Source organism: Nannobrachium achirus, assembly GCF_963921795.1.
Source record: "Nannobrachium achirus genome assembly, chromosome: 9".
In the NCBI taxonomy this organism is placed as follows: Eukaryota; Metazoa; Chordata; class Actinopteri; order Myctophiformes; family Myctophidae; genus Nannobrachium; species Nannobrachium achirus.
In genome coordinates, this window is record NC_137818.1 from 43,944,725 (window position 1) to 43,971,827 (window position 27,103).

Below are 27,103 nucleotides of genomic sequence, written 5' to 3' on the forward strand. Positions count from 1 at the left end.
GAATAGTTGGGTCAAAGGGCCATAGGGTGTCCGAAAGCAGTAGGGTGCTTCCTCTGGGGAAGGTGCACCTTTCGAGATACATTGTTGTTGAATTCTATCACCAACATTTTAAGATAATGGAAATGAACACAAAGGAGAATTGATAATCATCTTTGAAATACTGGCAACCATTTCTTTATTGAAAATGGAACATCTTGGCAATGACAATGACATAACAATGGCATCTTGCCAAATACACATACAGTATAGTTCATAGCAACAGATAATTGGAGTGAGTATCACCCCTTTATTATTATGTTCCCCTGATGCATAGTTCTGTTCAAGAGACTTCAGCCCAAGTAATGTGGACGATTAAATGAATATTTCACTTTCAAACGTGCTTTTTTAAATTTGCTTGATTCAGTATTTAGATATGTGTTATTCATTTTATCAGACATGCCCCCCTTCCTATACAAACCCATTGTAACCTTGGTTCTGGAGATTGATATTCTAATGCGTGAGGAGCCATGTTTTTCCAATTACTGTAATTAATGTCTTTTTTATAATTGTTTTAGAAAATGAAAATGTAAAAAAATAAAAAGTCTGGGGTGCTCACAAAAGCTTGAGTAGACATTAAAATGACCCCAAACATGTTTGAAAGTGAAATATCCCTTTAATTCAAAACGATACATGGCCCCTGACATGTCTATGCTTTCAATACTGTATACTGTATGCTAGTTCTTACATTACCTCCACCCGTATAACAGGTACTGATTAAATAGACATGATGATGTAGGTTTGTACATGGCAATCTCGTCTATTTAAAAAAAAGCTATGAAACCATTTATTTTGATCTATATTACAAAACATCAACAGGTGATGTAAAAAAGGAACACATGAATGAATTACATTACACAAAATGTAATGTTGGTTCACAGTTGTATACACTTATTGCAATGCTTTGGCTTTTGGCAGCCTTATTTTTCCAGTTTGTCAAATGCTGTAAAAACCACCCTGACAATTGTTAAAAGAAAATGCTATTTGTCATTTTCACATGAAAAAAAAAAAATATATATATATATATATATATATAATGCTAAACGAAGCAAAGCACCTTTAATTTAGCTGCTTTCCGAAACAGACATACTACTCCATTACAGCCAGTAAAACAAGATTATTGGCTTGCGTCAAGCAATATGATATAAATATAACACAATTAAATGAGTGAGGAAGAAAATCCATCTCATTCATGCTTTGTTTTGGTGCTCAAGTGCCAATGATAAAAGACTGCTTGATTTTCACAAATGTTAATTACGTAAACCAAATACAACTCTCTGGGCAGCAGCCGGAATATAAAATATTGTGAATTTGTGAATGCTGTTGTTTAGAAAGCATTTATAGAAACAAATTCACTCAAGCAAATTAAGATTTCCACCATCGAGCAAAATTGTTTTATATATTGACTTGAAATGTTAACAATCCAATTTCTTTGTATTGGAAGAATTGCCCTCTCTGCTCCTTTGATTTTGCTGTATACCTCATAACCCTGATATTCAACCTCCATTAATTTATTGGCAGTCATTTTAGTGGTTCTAGGCCTTCCATGGACAGCGTGTCCCTTGACTACTCAGGTTTAATTACGGTACGAGCTGTAATCTGTGTGAAGTGTGTCATCCCTGTTGGATGGACATCATTGGATTCCTCCTAGACTTCTGGCCTGCCTCCATGGAAGGGTAGCTATGTCCTTTTGACCTGATTTGGAGGGGGTTCTAAGCAAAGCCCATAGACATTGTGGATCTACCCTTTCAACGTAAGTTGGATTTTGCTCCCCATTCCAAGGACGGGGTATGTGGTGGGGCGTGGGGTCAAGGAGGGTCTTTCTATTCAGCGTTGAGACCCCAACTGTCAATAGACACGGTTTAATGGCCGCCCATACTTCGTTTCTCCCCGCTCGTCCAGTCAAGACCGATGAAGGTCAGGCTCATAGTCATGAAGATGAAGCCCAGAGAGCAGAAAATGGCAGCCTATAAATCCACAGAAGAAGAGCTGTCAAACATGATGATTAGCACACAGACAGACAGATCCAGAGATTTTCTTTTTCTTCTTTTTTCTCTGTTATGGACAATCTTAACTATTAATTTACAGAATGTCTGTCTGCCTGTTTGCCGTCTGAACACACGCTGACATCACTGATACTGTGTTTACCGCGATGGTAACAGCCGCATGCTGAAACAATGCCCGACATCACTGACTGACATCACGGAACAGCACATTATGGGCATGACGGGTGAAACAGTCTGCATGTTGACATCACTGATATTAAACAATAAACAGTGTCGCCACCATGGTAACAGCTGCATGCATTTCATTGCCCAATTAATTGCATTTTTCGATCGGGCCTTTTGACTCGGAGGCTTTCAGCTTTCAGGAAGAAACCAAAAATACACAGGGAAGGCAGATTTGCCCATTATAACCACACCCGGGGGTCTATTAATGTAATGTAATGTTATCCATGTAATGTAATGTTAACTCCATAGACAGAAACAGAAAAAAGAAAAAGTACTAAACTATGGCACCACCTCTTTAAAGTGGATGTCGGAGGTCAGATCGGGTTGAAACCATGTATGGAATCAAAATTTCATTGATACGTCATACTGTAGATAGTCTCGCGTGTGGCCAGACAACTATTCCACAATCTCCGAATGCTATATAAGTAGAGTCTGGAACTACACCTCCTGAACGGCAAGTATGGAAACTGACATTACTGTTCAAGAAAATATATTTTAAAATGTCATTTTTGCTAAGCAGCAAGCTAAATATGCTTAGATGATTTTTATTTACATAATGATAAATGTGCGACGGAAATGGAAGTGACGAGGAGGCTTCACTTCCGCTTTAACCGGTTACTCATCGTTCTTCTTCCGTTATCCCAGACTGTATGACGGGAGCATTTCCAAATCGCGTCAACAGTCTGACAACGCGAGACTATACTGTAGATAACTGGCATCATAGATTGGCCTCATGAAGATTCACAAGGGAGCCAAGCTCATAGACCCCGTCTTCACAGAGAGGGAGAAATATTGATCTTGAGCGAAACTGATACACAGAAAGAGTATAGTATGCAGGGACAGATTTATCTTACCTGGATCTTTGGTCTTGAGGTAAGTGGCTCCTGTTCATTAGGAACAATGCGGATGTAGAAGAGACTTGGGAGGATGAAGATCAGACTAGGAGCAGTGGTGGCGCCTGCACACAGAAGAGTCACATGTTAAAGGGCCACATTGATGGCATGGTCTATTCACACCATCTATGCATCATCGCACGTAAACAAAGACCATTTACGCTTGTTTACATTAACTCCAAAGTAATTAACACAGACTGTCTTTTTTTACGTCTCAATCTACCGATAGTGGGTGACTTATGGCTAATATAGAGAGGCAGATGCAACATGATTTGTCCACAGTGGCTTGGAATCCATGCACCAATCAGGGGTCACTGGTATGGTCGGCTATAGCATCATTGCATGATTAGGGCAAAATCTGTAGGAGAAGTGTCCAAAAATGTGTTTGAAAAAAATCGTCCTGATGGTGGCGCTATATGGGACAGATCCATGTTGAAGACATGAGTGTAGACCAATTGTGTACCGATTTGCGTGATTTTAGGTCAAAATGTGTAGGAGCAGTGTCCAAAAATGTGTTTAGCAAGAATCGGCCTCATGGTGGCGCTAGAAGAGGTTCATGTGAGAATTGAGGTTGTGGTTTGGCAGGCAAGGAGTGTGTGTGCAAAATTTGGCTTGGATCGGGGCAACGGTTGCGGAGATATGAGCAAGGCAAAAGTGTGACGTGTGACGTGTGACGTGTGACAGACAGACAGACAGACAGACTGACAGACAGCTGGTCGAGGTTTTGATAGTAACTGCGACCTGACGGTCGCAATTAATCTTTTCTCCAGCTAAGCTTTTTAGCTCTTTAAAATGCAATGATGGCCCGGACCGCTGGTGTAGTGGTCCGGGCAACGAGGTTGCAATGTAGCCTGACAGCGGGTTGCGGGGTCGAGTGCCGAATCTCCCGAACCCGACTGGCCTTTTACTGCATGTCACTCCCCAGCTCTCTCTCCCCGTTTCCTGTCTGTCTACTGCTCTATCAATAAAAGGCATACATTATTTTACAATTAAATAAAAAATATAATGATAATGTAACTAACTTTGGAGAAAAGAAAATAGAAATACTGCTTTTCCCTCCTCCTCAAACATGAAACAAACCCACAGTGCCTTTGGAAAATGGTCATCCACTATGTCAAGTACAGGGTTCAATTTGCAGCGCTTTGGGAAATGGTTGTCAACAATATAAAGTACAGGGTTCAATTTGTAAAACAAACATTTTGTATTATAGATCTGCTATTTTCACTACTTTTGAAATTTGAAAGGAATTTGAAAATGTTAGAAAATCTGCCCAAAAATAGGGACGGTAGGATTAACATAGTTAATTCAATTCAATTCTATTTTATTTAAGTGCAAATCACAAGAATCACAACAGTCTCATGACACGTTACATATAGAGCAGATACCCGACATTGTCCAAACCTGAGCAAGCAATTTTGCAACAGAGGTAACGAAATTTCAAACAAATCACACAGTCTTCATTTCCCCAAAGGAAATGCATGTATAGGCCAACTTGACCAGGAGCGGGCATAAAACATATCCACACTGGCAATAAACATTAATGACTGGGGGTATAGGCCTACTGTAAAAAAGCAGAGGCATGGGTCCATCCAGCCCCAGAAAATCCTAGACTGGTCAATTATAACATGAGTTGTAGATACTGGGCTAAAATATGCCACACCACAGGTACAGTATGGCCCTTTAACCCCCAAACAGCCCTTCCTCAACAAATAATATCCCTGCAACCATACATTAAGATCAATCTGTCATGCGTTTTAGCAGAAGGCCAAACAGTACTGTTTTGAGGGTGATCCCAAAGCTGCACGCCAAATTGCCGTTTACCATAGGCCTACCTAATCATGTGCCATTTCTAACCAGCCAATGCTTTGTGAGGTTCTATTGTAACATGTAGGTCTTAAGTGGTTAAGCTGAAGTAGTTGTATCTTCTTTGGGGTTTCTCACCAATGATGCCAAAGATGTCACGAATGTTGGGAACGAGGATGACAAGCAGATTGACAGCGAACAGCAGACACAGGGCAATGGCAATGTGACGGACCCAGTGGAAGGGCTTCTCTGGGAACAGGAGTTGGAGAATTGCACGTCGAATCTGGGATAAATAGACATACCACATGTAGCTTTAGGGACATTGCTGATCAATACTGGTAAGGCACCAATAAAATTGAGCCTCCTTTTGGGAGGATTGGGTCATTATAACAGTCAGGAATAAGGAAATGAATTATCAACCAAAGTGAAGTACACAGAGCTACACATCTCAAAGTCTCAAATATATAGAATAGAAAAATTAGGAAAAAAGGCATGTATATCTTGCACAAGTTGAAGAAAAGAAAATTCGCCCACCAAAATAGGTCCTGTTAAAAATATTTTTAGGAGAGCTGGGGTGGTGCAGAGGTGAAGTTCCTGCCCATCACTGTGGAGACTAGAGGCTTGAACCCTCTGCAGTGCAACACAACTGGCCATGTTTGTAGTGTGAAGCTGGGTGGGGAGGGCATTCTTTGTTGTTGCACACACATCTTCAATAATTTTGAACGGCTCGATTGGGGCCAGATTTAGTCAAACCATGACTATTCAGATCTGGCCTAGAATATCACCTGATTTCACATAACATAAATCCTGCCCACGAAAACGGACTTAATGGATTAATCAGAGAGGGTCCGATCAAGGCCAGATAAAATATCACGACTAGTCATATATATCCCAGAATATAATATTATTTCAACTAACATTACAAACAATAACAATAATCCTGTCAAACTAAAAAGTCCATATGACGTCCTGGTAATGACGTCAAGACCATCCCCACGCAGGCTGTGATCTGGCCTAGTTCTGAACATCACCAGAGGACGTTATCATAACGTCATCATGACGTCATTTGGCTTGCAGGGTTTAATTCACTAACAAAACGTTGTGGAGTGCTGCTTTATGTTTTACTACTTTTAATGGAACAAAGTGAACTGCGCAGAGAAGATTCTTACTGGAAACAAGACGACAGGCACAGTCAGGGTAACCGCCACCAGTACAGCCAAGCGCACGCACAGAATCAGTGTGTCCAGGGGGTCCACCGAGCTGTACATGTGCAGGAGCTCTGCTTCAGTGTATGCTGCACGCACGCACGCATGCACGCACGCACGCACGCACAGACACACACACACACACACACACACACACACACACACACACACACACACACACACACACACACACACACACACACACACACACACACACACACACACAAAGACACATGGTTTCTCTGATTTAGTTGTGCAGGGTGCAGAGTGTAGTTAGCAACTCAGTTCCTAGTTAAGCCCTTTGCACACAGGCCAGTTGTGTTTCTTCCGTTTGCTGTATGAATAAAACGCATTGGATTTGGTGTGCAATGCTGTGCGGAATCTGCGCTGCGGATCCCAAAAGGAGTCTTAAAAGGAGTGATGAGTTTTTTACCGCATGCGACAAGACGCACAAATCGAACTGGTTTCGATCGAGAAAAAAACGCACGGCCGCAGCCAGTCGTCGCACGGCTAATTCGGATCCGGTGTGCATGAGGTCGTAGAGAATAATTGTTTTCTTTAAAAAAAATGAAATTGTCCGTTTTATCCGTGCGGATAAACGCGCCAGTGTGCAAAGGGCTTTACAGTATCTCTGTAATTATTTCACCAAGGTCAGTAATATTCACAGTCACGCCACCAGAGGGAGACCCCTAACCCTTCAAAACATGTAGCTTTTTGGAATATTCTAACTATTAGTTTGTATTTTTTTTAGGACTTTTGTATTGATATTGTAGATGGTATATTGAAATATGTATTTTTGCGGTATCCTTTTGATTATGGTGGGTCAGATGTATGTGACATATGTTTTTTCATGATAAATAAGGATATTAATCAATAAATCACGCACACACACACACGCACACACACACACACACACACACACACACACACACACGCACGCACGCACGCACGCACGCACGCACGCACGCACGCACGCACACACACACACACTTTTATGCTGTAACATAATTTCATGTATTAAGTCAATTACTTTTATATTTTAAAGTTGATGTTTATTAATGGCGTGCTCTGTTACCATAGAAGGTCAGGTAGCCAAAGATGCCAGTGAGGAGGTACATGATGAACATGGCTAAAATGGAGACGTTGCCAATGGCCTGCATCCTCCTCTTGGTCGGGCTATAGTTGAGGGAGAAAAAGTAGACAGTGTCATTTGCCATTTGGTTTCGCTTTCACGGTGATATGTATAGTGAACAATGTTAGAGTCACAGTGAACAAAAGGGCATTTAAAATGCAAATTAGTTAAAAAGAGAACAATTCCATCTGCTTTATGTCAGAGGTGAATGGTGAACATTTGTTCATGTAACCCAATTATATATTCCAGTGAAAAAATACTAGTATAAGTATTATTACTGAATAATTCCATCATTCTTTCAGAAAAGAATGTTGCCCACGCTAACTGACAAATGATATTGCAAAGTAAAAGATGTTCCTCTCCAACAGTTTGTAAAGAAATTCATCGTAACACATGACACTGAATGAGGCCCCACTGAATGAGGCTCTAGTTTAAATAAAAAAGGACATATTTTAGGCTTTTTGGTTAAAATTGTACTGCTACATTCTGGTGACAAAGACATACAGTATCGCGCTATTAGCAATTACGTTGTTGATTGGCAAACAAATATAGATAGATTCAAATTGTCCTTCTTCTGAAGGCATCAAATGAATGCTATAGTGCAGTGATTTTCAAACGGCACACCTATTATTCATAGTGAACATAGCAGATCTACAAGCTCTCAAGCTTGAGCTTGTAGATCTTTTAAATCGGGTGTTTTCACTCATTTTGAAATCTTGTGGGGGATACTGTAGGAAGTGTTTAGATAAAAATGAATTCACCAATAATGACATACTCAAAATTGGGACACAAGGTCAAGTTTATGGTATATAATTTGACTCGCAAATAATTCAAATAACTATATATTACAATAACAATGTGTGGTTGTCACAAAATCCCAAGGCACACCTGGATTGTCTCACAGCACACCAGTGTACCTCAGCACACCATTTGGGAACCACTGCTTACGTATAGAGTGTATTGTGACATGCTGGATTCACAGTATTACATTAGTCTGCCATTTACTTGCGCAGTTCAGTGTAGATGGGAAGCACTTCCGGGTGACACACAAATGCAAACGCCAAGATGGGGATGGTGTACGCCGTCTGCAACCAAGTAGAAGGGAACTAAATTTAGCCACTGGTGCACGTGCACGGGTCAGGGACGTGCTGGGCCCCTGATTCAGCCCGGGAAAAAAAGAGTTGGAGAGGCCCTCATTGCGCGCTATAGAGAGAGATCTCTCTCTATAGCGCTGCTGCTACTCAAAGATTTGCCATTTCAGATGATGACAAGTGACAAGCCAGTGGGCCAATTATTGTACATGAGTTATATTTCGTCGTTGTCGTGTGGAAACCTTATGTCCAAAACCGTTTGTTTTGTATTTATCATTTTAAAAATGATTTAAACTAGTGAAAACAGCCGATCTACAAGCACACAACGCCTTGCACCGCGGGGCGTTGTGTGCTTGTAGATCTGCTGTTTTCACTACTTTTGTGCAAACAGTTTAATTTTTTACCTAATGGCCGGCCTGGACCGGCCGGGAATGAACCGGCCGCTCGGGAGTTGTCCCGCTTTTCCCAATGGCCAACACGTCCCTGGCACGGGTTCAAGTAATGCTTTGAGGGATCACAGAACCCTCCTCGCTTACAAACGATCCACGTGGTTTGCTCCTGTGTAACACGATGCATGAAGCTATGTCTTTAGCATATTAAGTGACCAGAGCCCCTACTGTAAATAGCTCCTGGCCATGTGTGGCGAGACACAGCGCACACCTTCCTGAGGTGACCCTTGGCCTAAATGAACAATTCAGACTTTACATCAGTGGTTCTCAACCTGTGGGTCGGGACCCCCAGGGGGGTCCCCAAATTATTTTGGAGGGTCCCCAGATGATTAACTTAATGGGCTTAGCACCCTCATATTTGAAAGATTCTTTAGAGAAATATGTCCCAGCCCGCCCCCCTTAGGTCACTCGGTGCTGGACTTCTGACGGAGCCATCAATAAATGGTAAGAAATATGGTGAGGCCGCCTTTGGTAGCTATGGACCAAAGATCTGGAACCTACTCCCCCTAGAAATTAGACTGATAACCTCAGTTGATGACTTTAAGAGGCAGCTAAAAACCCACTTTTATAACCTTGCTTTTAACTGATCTAATTTTAACTACTACTTTTTTCAGTTTTTTCTTCTTTTAACTTCTTACAATGTCTTAAAGTGTTTATTGTCTTGTTTGCTTTGTTTTTAAACCTGAATGTAAAGCACTTTGAAATGCATTTATGTCTGAAACGTGCTCTATAAATAAAGATTATTATTATTATTATTAATGTGCAACATTGTTTTCTCTCTCAACAGTAAACAAACCAACGTAAAGTTTAAGTGTATAGAGGGTATCTGCACATTTCTAAAGTGTCAATGTAAGGATGTTTTATTACCTCTAAAATGGTCAATTAAACATTGGTCAAATTGTCAAATATTAGAGCAGAAATTGTGAAAATAGCAGATCTACATGCTCACAACGCCTCGCAACGTAAGGCGTTGTGAGCATGTAGATCAGCTATTTTCACAATTTCTGAACAGTGTTATATAAAATGTTAAAATATGATTATTTGGGGGGTCCCGGTCTGAAAAGGTTGAGAACCCCTGCTAATAGCAGGCTGCTATACATGATCATTTTGTGGCTGCGGTTCTTAAGTCGGGACGTCACCTCTTGGTTGATGGTAAACAATTTGGGCTCGCACATGTCATCTGGGACGGTGCTGTTAGCGGAGGAGTTGACAAAAGCCTCAAGGGGACAAGAGATGTTGAACTTCTTGTAGATGACCTTTGGTGTGTAAGAAGAATGGAAATAAAGTTGGCAAACATGTGGAGAGAGTGGAAAAAAGACATGTTAGTTACAAGAAGCTGACAGGTGTGAGTTAACTCTGGTGAACTTTTTGCAGATACTGTATGTTGTTTCACTATATTGTTGCTCGTGCCTTGTCATTATTGAACCTGTGGTGGAATTCAGATCAATCAATAATCAAGAGAAACAGAGGAGACAAGACAATGATATTAGGTGGTGGTGTGGTTAAGTTTATATAACATGATATCATGGACAGAAGTACAATTAACACTCTGGGCAGTGGTAAAAGAGTTCTGCCAAGAAGAATGGTCCGACACTAGAGTTATACTGTGTGGCTTCAATGCCTCTGGAACGAGCTGTACCATAACAAGATAGGCTTTACCAAAACAATAGTTACTGAGGCCCAATGAAGGCCTCTCTACTCCTAACTATCAGGTATTAGTATCATCATAAAGACCTAGATATTTAATATAATCAATGAACACATGATCTACTCTATAACGTCACACATAATCAATCATGATAAACTCTAATCTACGACAAACCCAAAGAGTGTGGAAAACATCGGGTGAGCAGAAACCATGCGGACTCACCGAGGACAGGAAAAAGACCATACACATGAGGGAGAAGCCACTGGTGTAGCCCAGGTACCCTGCAGATTGCAAACAGACAGTCCTCAGACCCTGACACACCTAAGAGATGTGTAGCCTATGTGTAGTACTAAATAAGGACCAGTGAATTATCACACATTTTGATGTCATGATTATTCTGCAGCAAATGGTTTTATATTCCGATATTTATCCTGTCCAGTCCGTTTGCTGTACAACTGATTTGCAATATCTTGAGATAATCATTATCTACAGTGTAATAGATGCTCTAATCTATAAAATAGTTTTTATCATTACGTTTAGTAGTAATTTAGTAACATTTGCATTTCAAAGAGCAGAACTACGAGCAAGCTTTAAGCGCAACTTGAAGCTTAAAATATTAAGCAACAAAGATCATCCAGCTTTAGTTCAGGAGTAGGCGATTTCAGAGGGCCCTATTTAGATGATTTATGGCACAGGGTGCGATGAATGCATCGGAGGTGTGTGCAGCTCAATTTCTTTTTGTAAAACAGTGGTTTTCTGGGAGCAGTGCAAGGCACTTTTTACATACCAGCATGGCAAATTAGCCGGTGGCAACAGGCACTCAGCCAATGCACTATGCATAATATGGCCCAGATTATTCATGATCTTTTCAATCCCTCATAATTTAACATGAGTGTTGTTTTGATTTGATTGCAATTGTGCGGCTGTGCACGCATTGAGAACCTGCTTAGTACAGTATGTAGGCATGCATACTGTAGGCTATAATTAGAAGAATGTGCTCTCTAAATAGTATGGAAATATCAGTGTTGTCGCTGCACTGCATTTAGGCCTAGGATTATTGACTGCTTTAACTATTGAAAAACAGCAGATATACAAGCTCACAGCGCGGCACCGAGTGCCGCGCTGCGAGCTTGTAGATCTGCTATTTTTGAAAAATCATGAAAATTTGAATTTTGACCCGATTCTATAATGTGTCTTTTGAATAATTCTAAGTTTTTTTGAAAAAATATCAGCAATCTGGCCAGCCATCGTCAAAGAAAAGGTCCTTTTCACTTAACTGGAGCTCAGTTAGTCTGTTCTTGAGAGTCTACTATGTCAGTGGTTCTAAAACCTTTTCATGTGAAGGACCCCCAAAATGATATGTATTTGGCCACAGACCCCCATGTCAAAATATTTAGTTCCAGGGACCCCCCAGAAGCAAAATTTGAGTTACAAACGTTTGCTTTAAAAATACATATATTCAAAGATTTGCACACATTTTCACGACTTTTTCAAAAATAGCAGATCTACAAGAGTGCCGTGCTGCGAGCTTGTATATCTGCTATTTTTCAATAGTTAAAGCATTCAATAATTCTAGGCCTAAATGGGTTAAGATCAGCTCAGGGCTGGCCTATTGCACAATAATTCTTCTTGACTTTTCCCACTGTACCTCAAGATAGCAATCTGCCAACAATGTGCCAGACCACCTCATTTTAAGACCAACACGGCCAAAGGGCACAAAGATGAGCCAAAATATATTTGATAGTTATAGAACATGGACTCTGGGTGTGAAAATGAAAACTGTGTTAGTTGTAAACCAATTATTGCGCTCCATTTACTGCAGTGCCGGGTGTAACTAGATAGGGCCCAAAGCAAAGAGTGCAGAAGGTGATCGATATTAAAATTAGTTTGACTACAAGTGGAACAGCGGTCATTGACATACCCAGGTGTTTCATCAGCGCTAGGGGGAGGATGATGCTCACGCTGACAATGACGATGAGGTAATTTCCATTCATGAACCATTCCCTATGCACAGGACACCAGACAATGACACGCACGTGCGCGCGCACACACACACACACACACACACACACACACACACACACACACACACACACACACACACACACACACACACACACACACACACACACACACACACACACACATCATATTTAAGTTTTAACTGTCAAGTTTGTTTTTATTGTTTATATACGTAACTGCAACTTTTGTATTGTTATATGGGTTTTTCAACTTTGTCATAATGGTCCAATTGTTTTGTCAACTTGATTGTTCTTCGTATACTTCTACGGACGATATGCTTAAAAATAAAAAACATGAATAAACAGATGTTTAAAAAAAAACCACACACACACGTCAGACATCTATGATGTCAGCCATCTCCATATTTGGGAAAGGTTACATTGTTAATTAAAGTCAATGGAGGAAATTAATTCACGAATACATTTATATAAATTAAACCATATAACGTATCTCTTAGCAAAATAGCACGCATGCGTGTCCTGATAAAGCCGGACGATTTGACATACTGTATGGCCCAAGTACGTGTGGCACCAAAACTGTGGCAAAGAAACGTTTACTTAAGCCCGTATCAGAGTCTACGGTGGAGACCTATCCACCGCAAATTTGAGGTGGAAAGCTTTCCACCTCAAGTCAGAAAATAAGTGCAGGCCATCATAGTCACGGCCCACGGTGAAGTCCTTTACCCCGTCAAGACCGGTTCAGGTCGACCAATCAGTGAACGGGGTGTAGAGCCTGTCTGTATGATAGTAAAAACAGAGAGATGTGTTGGCACTCGCGGTGGAAAGCTCTCCACCGCGAGGAATGATGTAACGTTGTAGTTTCATGACTCAAAAAGACTCGAAAAGACTACACCGCGGTGTAAAGCCTTCTACCGCGGACCCGACTATGATACGGGCTTTAGGAGATGGAAGATGGAATAAAGTCGGACAAGTACAATAGTCTGGTTGGCCTGCAGGGGGCAACCACATTAATAATACATCTACAAAGTAACTAGTACCTGAAGTTTTCAAATAATTGTAGTGGAATAAAAGTTTTATATTTGCCTGAGATGTATACTAGTGGTGTAGAAGTAAATTGTAAATATTGGAAATACCCCAGTAAAGTAAAAGTACCTCAAAATTGTACAAGTACAGTACTTGAGTAAATGCACTTAGTTACCGCTGCTTCAGAGCATGATCGTACCAGGAGGCACGGCCCAAGAGTAATAGCTCAGAGGTGGTGGCTGAGACTGAGGATAGGGAAGGTTCAGATGGGTAAGCCTGTATTGGCTACGAAAGGTTAGGGAAGGTTAATATTTGACCAACTATTATTGGTTTAATGATCATGGAGGGCAATGTTACGGGTCATAATCAATGGACATCAAAGTTAAGCCTTGCCTTGTATGACACCGCCACTTGCTGAAAAGAACTGATCTACAAGCTACAGTATTAGGTGGATTGATCAGTTATTTTTAGCAAGCACAGTAGATATAGATATTGAACTTTAGGTAGTTCAGTCTGTTCTCATGCATCAATGTCCTCAGGAAACACAATCTCTGCCCGCTGGCAGGGGGACTGAAATGCTGCTCACATGTTGCTCTTCGTAGTAAGAGCAGCTGGAAACATGTGTAACATCTTTGTTCTGGCTGCTTCACATTCACAAAAACGTGTCACGTTATGTGAGCTTTTGTCCCATGCATTTGGACATGCATGCGCATTCTGTGTTGTAGATTGTGTGTGTGTGTGTGTGTGTGTGTGTGTGTGTGTGTGTGTGTGTGTGTGTGTGTGAGAGTGAGTGTGGCCACCAGAAGCAGCCACCTGCACTTACTCAGAACTTTCTGTCCGACCAAGAAAAGCTTGGATGACTAATGGTAACTCATATTTCACAATGAAGAGGTAACTTGACATAGCTGTGAAGGACAGAAACATATTTCAGTTTAGGAAAAAGAAAGTATGACAATACAGTGAATTTTGTAATGATTTACAGCAACCGCGTGTATTCTCAAGGACAGAAGATGGATGGTTAAATTCATATACAGTAGCATTTTTGTTCATGGTACCCAAATTAGGTTGTCATCATCCTAAACTCTTACAATGTAATGACCACCATCCAAACATCTCCATTGTCTTCCTGCCAAGTTAAAGGGCCATTCACACTGAGCACTATAACTATAAAAAATATGGTTTTACAATCATTCTAAACTGGATGGCAGTATTCACACCAATTATAAAAAAATACAATGGTGAGGTGTAGGAGTTTAAGTATCTCAGGGTCTTGTTCACAAATGAGAGAAAGGGGAAAACGGAGAAGGAGATCAGCCGGAGAATCGGAGCAGCAGGAGCGGTTTTGCAGTCGCTAAATTGCACTGTGGTGAAGAAAAAAGAGTTGAGCCGGAAGGCAAAGCTCTCTGTCTACCGAGCCATCTTCGTACCTACTCTCACCTATGGTCAAGAAGTGTGGGCCATGACCAAAAGTATAAGGTTGCGGGTACAAGCGGCCGAAATGAGTTTTCTCAGACGGGTGGCTGGTATCTCCCTTAGAGATAGGGTAAGAAGTTCAGTCACCAGAGAGAGACTTGGTGTAGAACCGCTGCTCCTACACTTGGAAAGAAGTCAGCTTAGGTGGTTCGGGCATCTAGTACGGATGGGAGGAGACCTTGTGGCAGACCAAAGACCTAAATGGAAGGATTATATCTCCAAACTGGCCTGGGAACACCTCGGTATACTCCCAGAAGGAGTGGAGGAAGTTGCTCAGGATAAGGAACTCTGGAAGTCTCAGTTGGAACTGTTACGCCGTGACCCGATTCCAGATAAGCAGTTGAAGATGGATGGATGGATGGCCACGGTGAACCGTGAAATATATAGTTATGGTTATCTTTATAGTTACCGTGTCCAGCGGGAATGGCACTTTACATTGAAAAGATATACTGCATCTCTGTCTAGCTCAAGGATTGTAATTTGTAAATGCGCGTCAATTGAGGCAGTATCCTAGAAGTTAGAGGCAAGACTAAGTGACTCAGCAACTACTGTCAAGGTGAAACATTAGACTCCAAGACCTTTCTGATGCTTCTGGTCTCTGAACTGCTGAGTGGGCCACTTCAAGCCAGCAAGTCCAGAGTGTTAATTTAAGACATATTGTACAAAATAATGCAACCATGGGTCCATTTGGCTACAGTTACACTCTCTGAGTTAACATCAAGGAGTTTACTGTGCAGACTAATTGTAGGGTTCATGAAAGATGGTCACCTTGATTAACCACTTGAACCCCAAAGCCCCCTCGTCTCTAGTGAATGTCGGCTATTTACATTCACTAGAAATAGCCGACCTATGCAAGCACAAAACGCAAGACATTCTGTGTACAAAAGCAGAGTTCAGTTCCAAGTCAGGTCCGTTTCACTAAGAATAGAGAGTTTAAGCAAAATTGCACCTTCTTTGCTCTCTTTCACTCAAGCCCTTTTTCTTTTAACATTTCTACATATTAGTTTATCCTAAATAGCACATGGGCAAGTGTTGGTAAATGCATATCCAGCTCCAGTTGAGCTACACAGCGGTCAACAGGCAAGACTGTGGTTAAACTGGATAGCTTCCAAGTATTAACAAGTGTAACTGCGAAGCACAGCAGGAATTAAGAGGTATGGACATTATTGGCTAAATGAGTGTAAACAACCAATTTTCAAACCGGCAGTAGAGTTTAACGAAAACATGTAATTTGTTCTCAGTTGTCTTGCACACTAATTGCTAACTTGTACTAAAAGGAAATTACAGCCCATTCTTCTGAAACACTGGCTGTTGGCAGACATGTTTTGTTTAGCTCTTTGCCATCGGCCTGACTTGAACCTCAGACGCTCTTCTCACCACTGCCATGCCAGACCATGTAGATTGAATGAGTGATCACAGACTTGTCTTGTCTGAAAGTGATTGAACTTTGACCTACATTTAAACCAAGCAAAAAGATTTGAATCTTTAGTCTCTTTCACTGCACTGTTTTAATCGCCATGCGACAAGCGCATAGTGATGTGGACATCAGGGATGTGACCATACTCATAGTAAACTGCGACCTTCGGTCGCAATAACTGATAACTCATTATCAAATAAGAAACCACACGTTTGGTATCCCTGAACCTAGTTTAAGAATCAGAATCAGAGCAGCAGGTATAAAACGCTAAAACCAAGAATCATCTGAATCATCAGTGTGATGAGAAGGCAGAACTCTCTAGAAGAGGGTATGTGTTTCTTTGTTTCTCTGAGTCTATCTGGCAAGACAATAAACCAATCAGAACCCCATTTCTTGTGCACACTGCCAGTAGGCCAAGGATGTACCTCTATGCATTTTGTGTAGATGTACATATTGTGTATGTACTATTTTGTATTTAACTTTCAGACATGCATGTGAGTCTGATTGGGCTGTCTAAGGCTATCCATCCATGATTACAAATCATAGACACTGTCACCGAGATCCACATAAAGCCATGCCGTAATTAGATCCTGTCTTGTTCAAAACAGTTGTGCATCCACCTTTGTAACTATTGTATTGACTAATAATAAAAGGAGTGTAGTGATCATATGATAATTAAGAACATACCACCAATGTTATGCAGAGTAATAACGACAGCAGCTAATATTTTCCCTGGATGTCCAAAAGCACGAAACCCCAACTGCTCATAGGCTCGGATACCTGCATGTGCACAACAGTAAGAAAGCAGAATGTTAGCTCAATGGCACGGCACTTATGTGTATCTACTAGGGCATTCACGAATAGTGATTTTTAGTATTCTAATTATTCGACCTCAAAGTATTCAAATAGTCGAATATTCGACAGGACTGGCCAAACTATCAAATATTAAGTAAGCAAGAGGCGAACATTGTGAAAATAGCCGATCTACATGCTCACAACGCCTCGCAACGTGAGCATGTAGATCTGCTATTTTCACAATATTTACCTGCGGAACCGAGTCAAATTAAATGTAATACCTACAATTCCAAGTGCTTGTCAAGGTGGGGGTCGACAGTTCAAATATGTTTATTTTGGGGGTTACGGCCTAAAAAGGTTTGAGAATCCCTGGTATAGAGCATTAATAAATTCATCCACCAGGGTCATTTGCAATTCATTCTTATGACTTCCTATCTAGCCAAGCTTTATAAACTATATATTTTTTAAAGAGAAAACAAACAAAAAAATTATAATAATACGCGAATATTTGACTTTGGTGAACAACGTCGAATAGTGACTTTGATATTCGAATATTCTAATATTTGGTGAATGCTCTAGTATCTACACTGTAAAATCTGAAGTTATAACCACTTAAAGAACCACTTCACCCATTTTCAACTTATCTTCATTTAACTGGTAACTTTCCATAACCCACCATCACCAATATTGTCCATGGCCCACTTCCTTTTTTTAAAAGCAATTCCAACTATAATGACATGCCCAACATAGGGACGCCAGGTTTAGAGTGGTTGAAGTAACTCAATGTTAAACACATTCATTTTAAATGAACACTCCATATATTGCCACATTTTGCTGTGTATGTGTATATGGTGAACAAAGGTGAACTTTTTCACCTTAGAGATTTTGCAAAAGCCTTACCCACAACTCCAGCACTGCTTAGGAGTAGGTGAATAGAGTAGCTTGAGAGGAGGGCAATACATGTCAACAGAATCCTGTGGAACACAAAACAACACAGACACTTTCACTGAAAAATATTTTTAAAATAGTTTTTGACACAACCCTCAATTAAGGCACTTTCATTTGCTATATTCCTCATTCCTGAGGTTTCTTTTTATTCTTTGAGGCCTGCAGCCAAAGATAAAACCTCGACTGGAGTTTAAACTGAATATTTTTTCTTTTTTGTTGTTGCTCTCTATTGCATTCTATCATTCGGGTATGGTCACACCGAAGTTTAATTCTACCTACGGCGGTTTCTGACAATGCTTTTCAATGGGAGTTATGTAATATTCGTGGATTTATGTAATACGCTCCGTTCCCATCCGCCCTCATAGGCAAAATTAAACTTCGGTGTGAAATCACAAAAGCAGGTTTGTTAAGTAATTCACATTGCAGGCATCATGACTGGTGTTGTAATTCATAAAACAAACCTGTGCCACACGTGTTTATCAACATCAACTGCCATATTACATTTGACAAAGCTTATTCTTCTAATATGTTAAAACACACACAAGGCCTCTTGACTTTTAGCGTCCAGACACATTGCTCTGTATTTACAGCTTGAAATCCGTTTTTGGAGGAAACCCATGTGCTAGCATTCCCACCACTGAGATAAAACATCAGAACCACTAGACAACTCTCCCACCTGCTGCTGTGTACATGAACTGGAACTCCTAGACCCTGGTGTGTGCCAAAACAACAATTTGACTTCATGCTGTTTTGTTTTAGATCAGGGGTTTTCAGCTGGTCCCTGACCATGTATTCTTTTCTTTCTTTATTTTCCCCCCCTTTTATTACATTGTATTTTATTAAGAGAAGCTTATACCAGAACTGTTTATTTGTCTTATATGAGGACAGAGGAATTAAAGACATTATCGATATAATTTATAAGTTGCCATTTGAGGAGGCTTGTGTCTTCAATTCCAGAAAGGCTTCGAGCTTAAAGGGATAGTTCACCCATTTATTTCCATCGATTACTCACCCCATGGAGACTTGAATTCATGGATATTATTTTTTAGTTTTTGACACATTCCTAAGCCAATAATTTGATGACCAGTGTTCCCTATATTTAGACATAAAGAGCCTGCTTTGTTCCCTATGGAGACACAAAGAGTCTCCTCCAATTATTGGCTTAGGAATGCGACAAAAACTAAAAAATATCCATGAATTCAAGTCTTCATAGGAGAGAAATCGATAGAAAGAAAATCATTTTGGGGTGAACTATCCCTTTAACTACTACAGAAGAAGATCCGCTTATGGCCTCTAGGGCAGTGGTTCTCAACATGTGGGTCGGGACCCCCAGGGGGGTCGCCAAATTATTTCGGGGGGTCCCCAGATGATTAACTCAATGTGCAACATTGTTTTCTCACTCAACAGTAAACAAAACAAACCAACATAAAGTTTAATTGTATAGATAGAGGGTATACCGTATGCACATTTCTAAATGAACAATTGAAGGACTTTTAAGACCCTTAATACGTGTAAAATAAAAGAAATGTAACATTGGCCATATTGTCAAATATTTGAGGCAGACATTATGAAAATAGACGTTTTTCATAATGAACCATGTTATACAAAATGTAATGCCTCGACTCTTAGTGCTCGTCAGGGTGGGGGGGTCCCCAGTTAAGGGTTAGATTCATTTTGGGGGGTCCCCAGTTAAAATATGATTAATTTGGGGGGGTCCCCAGTTAAAATATGATTATTTTGGGGGTCACAGCCTGAAAAGTTTGAGAACCACTGCTTGGCCTGTCAAGAGGCAAACATCCTCTTGTGGAGTTCTAGATGACCTTTCAGGAAGAATTCCCAGAATACAAACAGTAAAAGCAATTGAGTGTTTATTCTTCATTATCTTTTGCATGTATCTCGGTGTGTTTTTTCCCCCACACTGTGATACCTAGTAAGGTTCAGGTTGGAGACAGAAAATAAGATGAGACTCTGTCTAGTACTGTCTAGCCAAGAATAAAATGACTTTATGCAACTCAAGAAAAAACCTAATCTTTGCCCATATTCCAAACAGGTTAGATTTTTAGTCAGGATAGTGTGGTCCCTGGTTCACAAATTCCATTTAATTCATAATTGTTTATTTTTATATGGATCTTTGCTAAATGTTTGCATATTTATTTAGCTTATTCCTAACAAAAAACTAAATGAAATACAATTCAGCTTGGCATGACTGCGATGTAGACCCCTGATATACAATATCATAAATAGGGGTTAAAAACAAACCAAAATGAACTGCAGTATTACAAAAACAAATAAACCCTCCAAAAACGTCTTCGACCAAGTCGTGTGTAATATTTAACTTAATGAATGTGAATGCACTCGTTTGTCAGTTGTCCTGTGCTGAGGTACAGAGCATGTTTGTCTTGCAGTCTGTCTCCTATATTTGCTCATCTCTCTGTAAACGCGGGTGACGGGTGTACACGTGTAGAGCCAGACCGATATATCGCTTTGGACGATATATATAGGCTATTATTTGACAGCACTGTCAGCAATTATGCTGCCGATGTGTCCTGATTTTGGACCACTTTTAACCCGGCGCACCTATTTTTGGCATATCATTGTAGTCGATTGTTTCCCTGTTTTCAAAAATGTTCAAAGATAGACGATCTACAAGCTTGTGCGAGCTTGTATTTCTGCAATTTTTGAAGATTTTTGAATTGTGCTCAAGTAGTTCTACAAAAGGTTATTTGTGTTCATTTTGTAATTGTTTGCATATTAGTTTAATGTTTTCAATTGTAAACTTTAATCAAATTAAAGTTTTTTCATGTGTTATATTTTCTTTTCTTTTTTTTAACAAAACATCTGTCAAAATATTGGTAATGGGTGGTCTAGAACAGTGTTTCTCAAAGTGGATTCCAAGGACTCTATGGGTTCCTTTAGGGGTGTACAAATGGAACCAAATGAACCATTTTTTTTGAATCCATTTGTTTCCATTTGTACACTGTCAGAGTTAAGAGAAGACCTTGAAATTTTAAAGTTTGAGAAACACTGGTCTAGAACTCTCCAAGATGGGTCAGACTGTACACATGTGTGTGCACAGTGGTACTCACAGGAAAAAGACGATGCCCGTGTTTGACATGGCGTATGACAACCCCAGGATCCCACTGCCCATGATGGCGTTGCTGAGGTTAAAGGCAGACATCCCGAAGGAGGTTTTACCTTCAAACTGAAACAAACACAAAAAAGAAAATAGGAATGTCACCTTTTAAAAACAGCCTCAGAAACATCTACAGTGGTAGTGTATGGTTGATTGACACATTGAAAAATGAGGAAAGGAAATATTTGCCAGATATTATTTTGTTTAAAGTCATATAATACTTAAAGGGCCATAACAGCAGTCTGGTATGTTAAGCCCATTGTTTATGGCTCATGGAATATTGACTGCCAACAATTTTCCAAATCTACTGTTACAGTAGATTGTTTGATTTTTGAGGAAGCCACTGGATATCATCCATTTCAGTACGGTATGAAAATCAACTGTTTCAAGCAGACTTGAAACAGACTTTTAACAACAATTTGAACAAACACCAGAACTAAAAATAAAGCCTTTAATAGTAAAATGCTCTATGTTTAAATATGATTGATACAGTATGCCAAAACTGTGAATAGATGATGACATGTATTGATGTTGGTATGGTCCTTTAAGGTCGCTCAAATGAGAAGACTTGTGCTTAACCACTTTCAACCCGGTGTCCCTATTTTGGGCATACTGTATATCATTAAAGGCAAACATGTTCATAAATGTGATCTTGTACAGTAGATCGTCTATTTTCGCTGCCCAACACCGTCGTACAGCGAAGTATAATAAAGTGTTTATGTGGCTAAGTGGTTCAAAATACCAAAAGGGTCATCAGTTCAAAGTGACATTGCAAGTGAAGTTGTAAAACTATAAAACTAAAATAGCAGGATATGTTTTGGTTGGTCTGTCAATGATGCACTTTGTCCTCATTGGCATACAGCCACTGAAATCCCAAATTGTTTGCGTGTCAATTAAAGTCATTATGGTTTCCCATGCTATACTTTAATCCGGTGTGAAGTTGTGCGTCTTCACTTCGATGATAAACAGGGCCTGACAAAGGGCCTGCTTGACAAAAACCCTGACATTTTCTGTCCAAACCCCGTTACCCACGGGATATACATGTAGCTTTGCCAAAGCCCAACATCAGAGTAGCTAATGGTAAATTATTAACAGCATTATTTTTCAAAAATACATTTCAGGTCAACCCAATCCTGAGAAATGACATAAAGTCAAACAAAATTAAGCTTGGCCATCATACAGTCATCGACTGTCAGATTTATGCAGAAGTAATGATAAATAATAAATGTCAGGTTCATGCTCACATCTGTGAACTGTGTTTTTTTCGTTCCATCACTCTTGTGTGGTAAGAATGTTTCTTCTTCTGGTGGTACACTGTGAGAGGAATAGCAGAAGCAGTGCAGTTCAATGCTTAAAATGTCTTACAAACTGCAAACTGAATGTAACGTATCTAACAAAACATGTCTTAATAGAGATGGTAATAAGTGCTTCAAAGATATATCTTTTCTATAAAGCTGTTCTTTTCATCAAAATAAAATCCAATTATTATCAGATTATATTAGTAGAGTGTGAGACAAGAAAAGCACGTAAGACCAAATCAATCAATAAATAGAACATTGGGAATACATACATAGCACTGAGTTGTGGAATTGAGTGTGCTTATTTGGGCGTTATGTCTTTACAACATACCCTTCTTCCAAAGGGGCAAAGTCGTGGTGGTGGTTCCCATTGGAGAGCTTCTGCAGTTCCATACTTCAGCTTGACGTGTTATTGAGGTGATGAACGGGCGTAGGAAGTTACTGAGCTCCTCTCTTCACGGATTAAAGGAAATCTTAAAGGTTTCAAATTTGATGTAGAGGATCTGAAAAGGAGAAACACAAGGGATTAAGAGAAAGAATCTAAGGTGAATGAAAATACCATGTTGTGATTCAATTACATTTAGGATTGTTTATGTTGGGTTGTGTTGCTAAGGGGTTTACACACAAACACACACGCAGGCACGCACACATGCACACACGCAGGTCTCACGCCCACGCGCACGCACGCATGCACACACACAAACGTGAGGTCTTGCCTACAGTACGTCTTAAAACACACAAGCTCACAACCAGATGAGTCAGTTCAAACCATTATACTGTATATACCATAATGACCATTAAAACACAGAATAGAGCTCGCCAGGCTAGAGGCAGAGAGCAGAGATGCAAACATAAAGAAATAAAAATAACATTAAATTGATTATCTGAGCAAAATGACATAAACATATTTTTCACTCACACTACTTACATGCCCATGCTGTGTTATTCAACAGGTAGTGATAAAAGCTACCTATCTTATCCCATGGGGGAACTTCAGTTTTCAGCTTAACCCAGCTGAGTGCTGCCAACTGTGCCAAGTGCCCACAGAAGAGCGCGGAGGGGGGAGCAGTTAGGGCTTTTAGGTGTCTTGCTCAGGGACATTTCGAACACATTGCTGAGAGCTGGAATCGTACCTGGGAGCTCCGGAGTCCTATAGGCTCACTAACTAACCATTCAGCTATGGCCACAGTGGTTTAGCAACACCTAAATGGCACACTAATTTTGTCAGTCAGTAAGAATACTTACTTTGCGATTATTTGTGATCACTATTTGCGACTGTCTTGTCCACGTATCTCTGTCTGTCTGTATGTATGTCACGTCTGACACTGTGGTTCCCCTGACACATCACTGTGACATCACAGGCTCAGCGCAGGGATAACGCCTGATACTGTGGTTCCCTTGACACAGCACTGTGACATCAGAGCAGGGATCTCCATATATAGGCATAAACAGGTGACATCACAGTGATGTGGCTGGTTCAGACACATAACGAATAACCGAGTAAGCATGTTTGGGGTCTCACAGCATATCTCCATATACAGTACATGGATCTCCATATATTGGTAACTGGTCCAATATACCGGTACATCACTGGCCAGACAGCCAAAACATGGCGTGACCTCGCCCTCGCATGTCGCCCTGGGTGTCTTACTAGTACTAATTAGTTACAACTTACAGTCATGAAAAACAGCATGGACTGAGGTTGTATTTCCAATCATCTTAAACATTAGTGTGCACAAAGGAAGCTGTTATAGCCTATTTATCTTTTACACTGTAGGCGTACAACAACCACAACACTTTCAATCATTGAAATCCGAACCCAGTGACACTTGCGCTCTGTGGTTTTAGAATGCCAGTGATGTGAGATGTTGGAATTATTTTTGTACTGGTGGGCCAGAATATTTTTCTCCAACCCCTGGGATCGGATACGTGGCTCTACAGCTCACAACTTGGAGCACAGCCAAGGCTCACCAGCTGCATGCAACTCCCAGCAGTTGTTGGCTCTCTCAGCCTTGTAGCGCACAGTGACAACAGTGGGCCTGATAAGAGTTGGCTGGCACTACGGCTGACCTCTCAATACAAACAGGGTTGAACTGTCTCCTCACGCATCGACGTTTTGTACAGCTATACCATCATATGGACGTCACTGTGCAGCATATTCGTCATTTGCTGCTCCACCTTTGGTCTGACTTTAAACTAAATGCTTATGTAACATTTTCTGTCACGCAATCATGCAGACAAGGACGCTAATATTATCACTATATTGCATGCATCTTATACAGAGAGCTTCCCCCAAAAAAGTGTCAAATTAAAACATACAACAAAGTCATTGCATCAAGGAAAAGGTTACATTTCATTTGGCTAGGGTCATCAAAGGTCAGAACACATTATGGTTGTTCATAGCCCTATCTGGCACCCTATTTATTGATGAGTCTCACTGAATATTCAATACTCAGTGTGTGGAATATAAAATGGATACATTTAGATATTTTGCAAGTACCTACTATAAAAATGTCTGCAACTCAGCATTTTTGGCTTTCTTTTCTGAGAAGTTCATGTAGATTTAACACCAAGTTGACAGCAGCAATAGAACTTAGTTTGAAAAACGTTACCTTCCCAAACTTCACATTTAGCTGTCACAAGCTTCGTGTGCTTGAGTCAATACTACTGTCAATCACTTAGCGAGAGTCAAATCTGTGGTTTTCGCCAGTGTGGAATTTAACAAGTCTTGGTTCCACTTTTGGATAAAAGACAGGGCTTTATAAAGCTTCAAGTTACTTTCAACTTTTTGGGAAACGGCCAGGCACATCTGTGGAAATCACGGTTGAAAGCAATCGTGGGAAAATATAACAAAACTAGAAGCAGTGCTCTTCCGAGCACAGGTCTCCACCAGGCCGTGCGTCCTGGTGGTGCTACTGTATAATAGGCCAATGTAAAAAGGGTGGCATATGTTCTTCAACTTAGATCTTTCATGGCAATCTGATGCTGCATGCATGATTTGAAGCATTGTGTTCCAAAAATGTGTTTTGCTAAAGTCTACCTGCTGGTGGCGCTATAACAGGCCAATGTGAAAAAGGTAGCATTTGTTCCTTGACCTAGTGGGAATATGTGTGGCAAATTTCACGGTAATCGCAAGCTGCGTTGATGATTTGAGGCATTTTGTTCAAAAACGGAGCAATCCTGCAAGCTTTGGAAGCCAATATTAGCCAATCAGGATGGAATATGAAATACAGACGGATCGGACTTGATCACATGACTATAGAGATACTGTGTACCGATTTGCGTGATCTTTGGATAAAATCTCAAGGAGTAATATCCAAAAATGTGTTTTACACAAGTCGGCCCAAAGGTGGCGCTATAAAAGGCTGATGTGAAAAATGCAGGGCAAAGGTTTATCCTTAGCCTCTAGGGAATGCGCTTACAAAGTTTGAAACTGATCGATGGAGTTATAGGTAAAACCACAAATCGGCCTGTTATAGCGCCACCATGAGGCTGATTTCAAAAATTGTAAGTGGCATTTCTTCTTCGACCTAGTGGGAACATTTGTGCGCGATTTCATGATAATTGCACTTTGCGTTTGTGATTTGAGGCATTTTGTTCCAAACGGCTCAATCCTACAAACTTTGGAAGCCAATCTTAGCCAATCAGGATGGAATATGAAAAATCGGACAGATCCGTGTCGATCACATGACTGTCGAGATACTTCCTACCGATTTGTAGGATTTTTGGACAAAATCTGTAAGAGTAGTGCACAGAAATGTGTCTTGCGAACATCGGCCACTAGGTGGCGCTAGAAAAAGCCCATTTGAAAAATTTAGGGCAGAGGTTCTAGATTGGCATCCAGGGAATGTGTGTGCTCACTTTGGCAGCGACCGGGCCAGCGGCGACTGAGATTAGCTGCACACAAACTGCGAGGACGCACGGACACACGGACGCACGGACACACGGACGGACGGACGGACACACGGACGGACGGAGGGGAAAACATACTCTCCCCCATGCCTTCGGCTGGTGGAGACAACAAAACATTCAGTGCTTACTGTGAAATATCTACTGTACAGTGCACACAAGTCAATCCTAACATAAAAACCCTGGCCTACGTGTTACAATCCACAGTGCTAAGTTAACTCTGCAAGTGTAAAAACTGACCCCTACGTGTTTGACGTGTAAAGGTTCAGGTTTACGGTATATTTAGTTCAATTGTACAATTGTACAGGTGCATCACGTCCTTTTGAGAAACTTTCAGAGGAGCTGTATAAACCTGTACAAACCTGATCATTAATAGTTCACTCTAGTTCATTAAAGACCTAATTCAGCACATTCAAACCTGCCTATGTGATGGAGGTACATCACGTCCTTTTGAGAAACTTACCTTTCCTGGAAAAACAAAGCCTTTGACAGATGATTTTACTCTCAGATCACCATCATCCAAGTACTACTCTATACTAACTCACAATTAATTAGATATTATCATTGGTCAATTACTGTATTATTGGCTGGTCATAGCACACGGAGCAGGAACGCTCTGGCAAAGAGAGACAAGTGA

General features: G+C 40.6%; 1 protein-coding gene across 1 annotated transcript; it reads right to left on the minus strand.

The window, feature by feature from the left end:
* Positions 1 to 143: 143 nt before the first annotated feature.
* Positions 144 to 27,103, minus strand: slc38a5b (solute carrier family 38 member 5b). Its single transcript, XM_080734061.1, has 16 exons — positions 26,930 to 27,103; positions 22,889 to 23,060; positions 22,504 to 22,573; positions 21,213 to 21,328; positions 18,079 to 18,152; positions 17,071 to 17,163; positions 14,317 to 14,398; positions 12,410 to 12,492; positions 10,711 to 10,769; positions 9,980 to 10,096; positions 8,306 to 8,385; positions 7,244 to 7,344; positions 6,133 to 6,257; positions 5,102 to 5,246; positions 3,122 to 3,225; positions 144 to 2,003 (listed from the first exon to the last, which is right to left on the minus strand). The coding sequence occupies exons 2-16, from the start codon at positions 22,948 to 22,950 to the stop codon at positions 1,899 to 1,901; spliced, it is 1,416 nt and encodes a 471-aa protein (XP_080590187.1). The 5' UTR covers positions 22,951 to 23,060; positions 26,930 to 27,103; the 3' UTR covers positions 144 to 1,898.

Bases quoted from the DNA above. Each gene is read 5' to 3' on its own strand.
- slc38a5b (XM_080734061.1), bottom strand. From the start codon at position 22,950: ATGGAACTGCAGAAGCTCTCCAATGGGAACCACCACCACGACTTTGCC. The intron at 6,258-7,243 runs GTAACAGAGCAC...GCGTGCGTGCAG, and splicing joins TGGCTACCTGACCTTCTATG to CATACACTGAAGCAGAGCTC. The intron at 2,004-3,121 runs GTAAGATAAATC...GTGGATTTATAG, and splicing joins CCTCAAGACCAAAGATCCAG to GCTGCCATTTTCTGCTCTCT.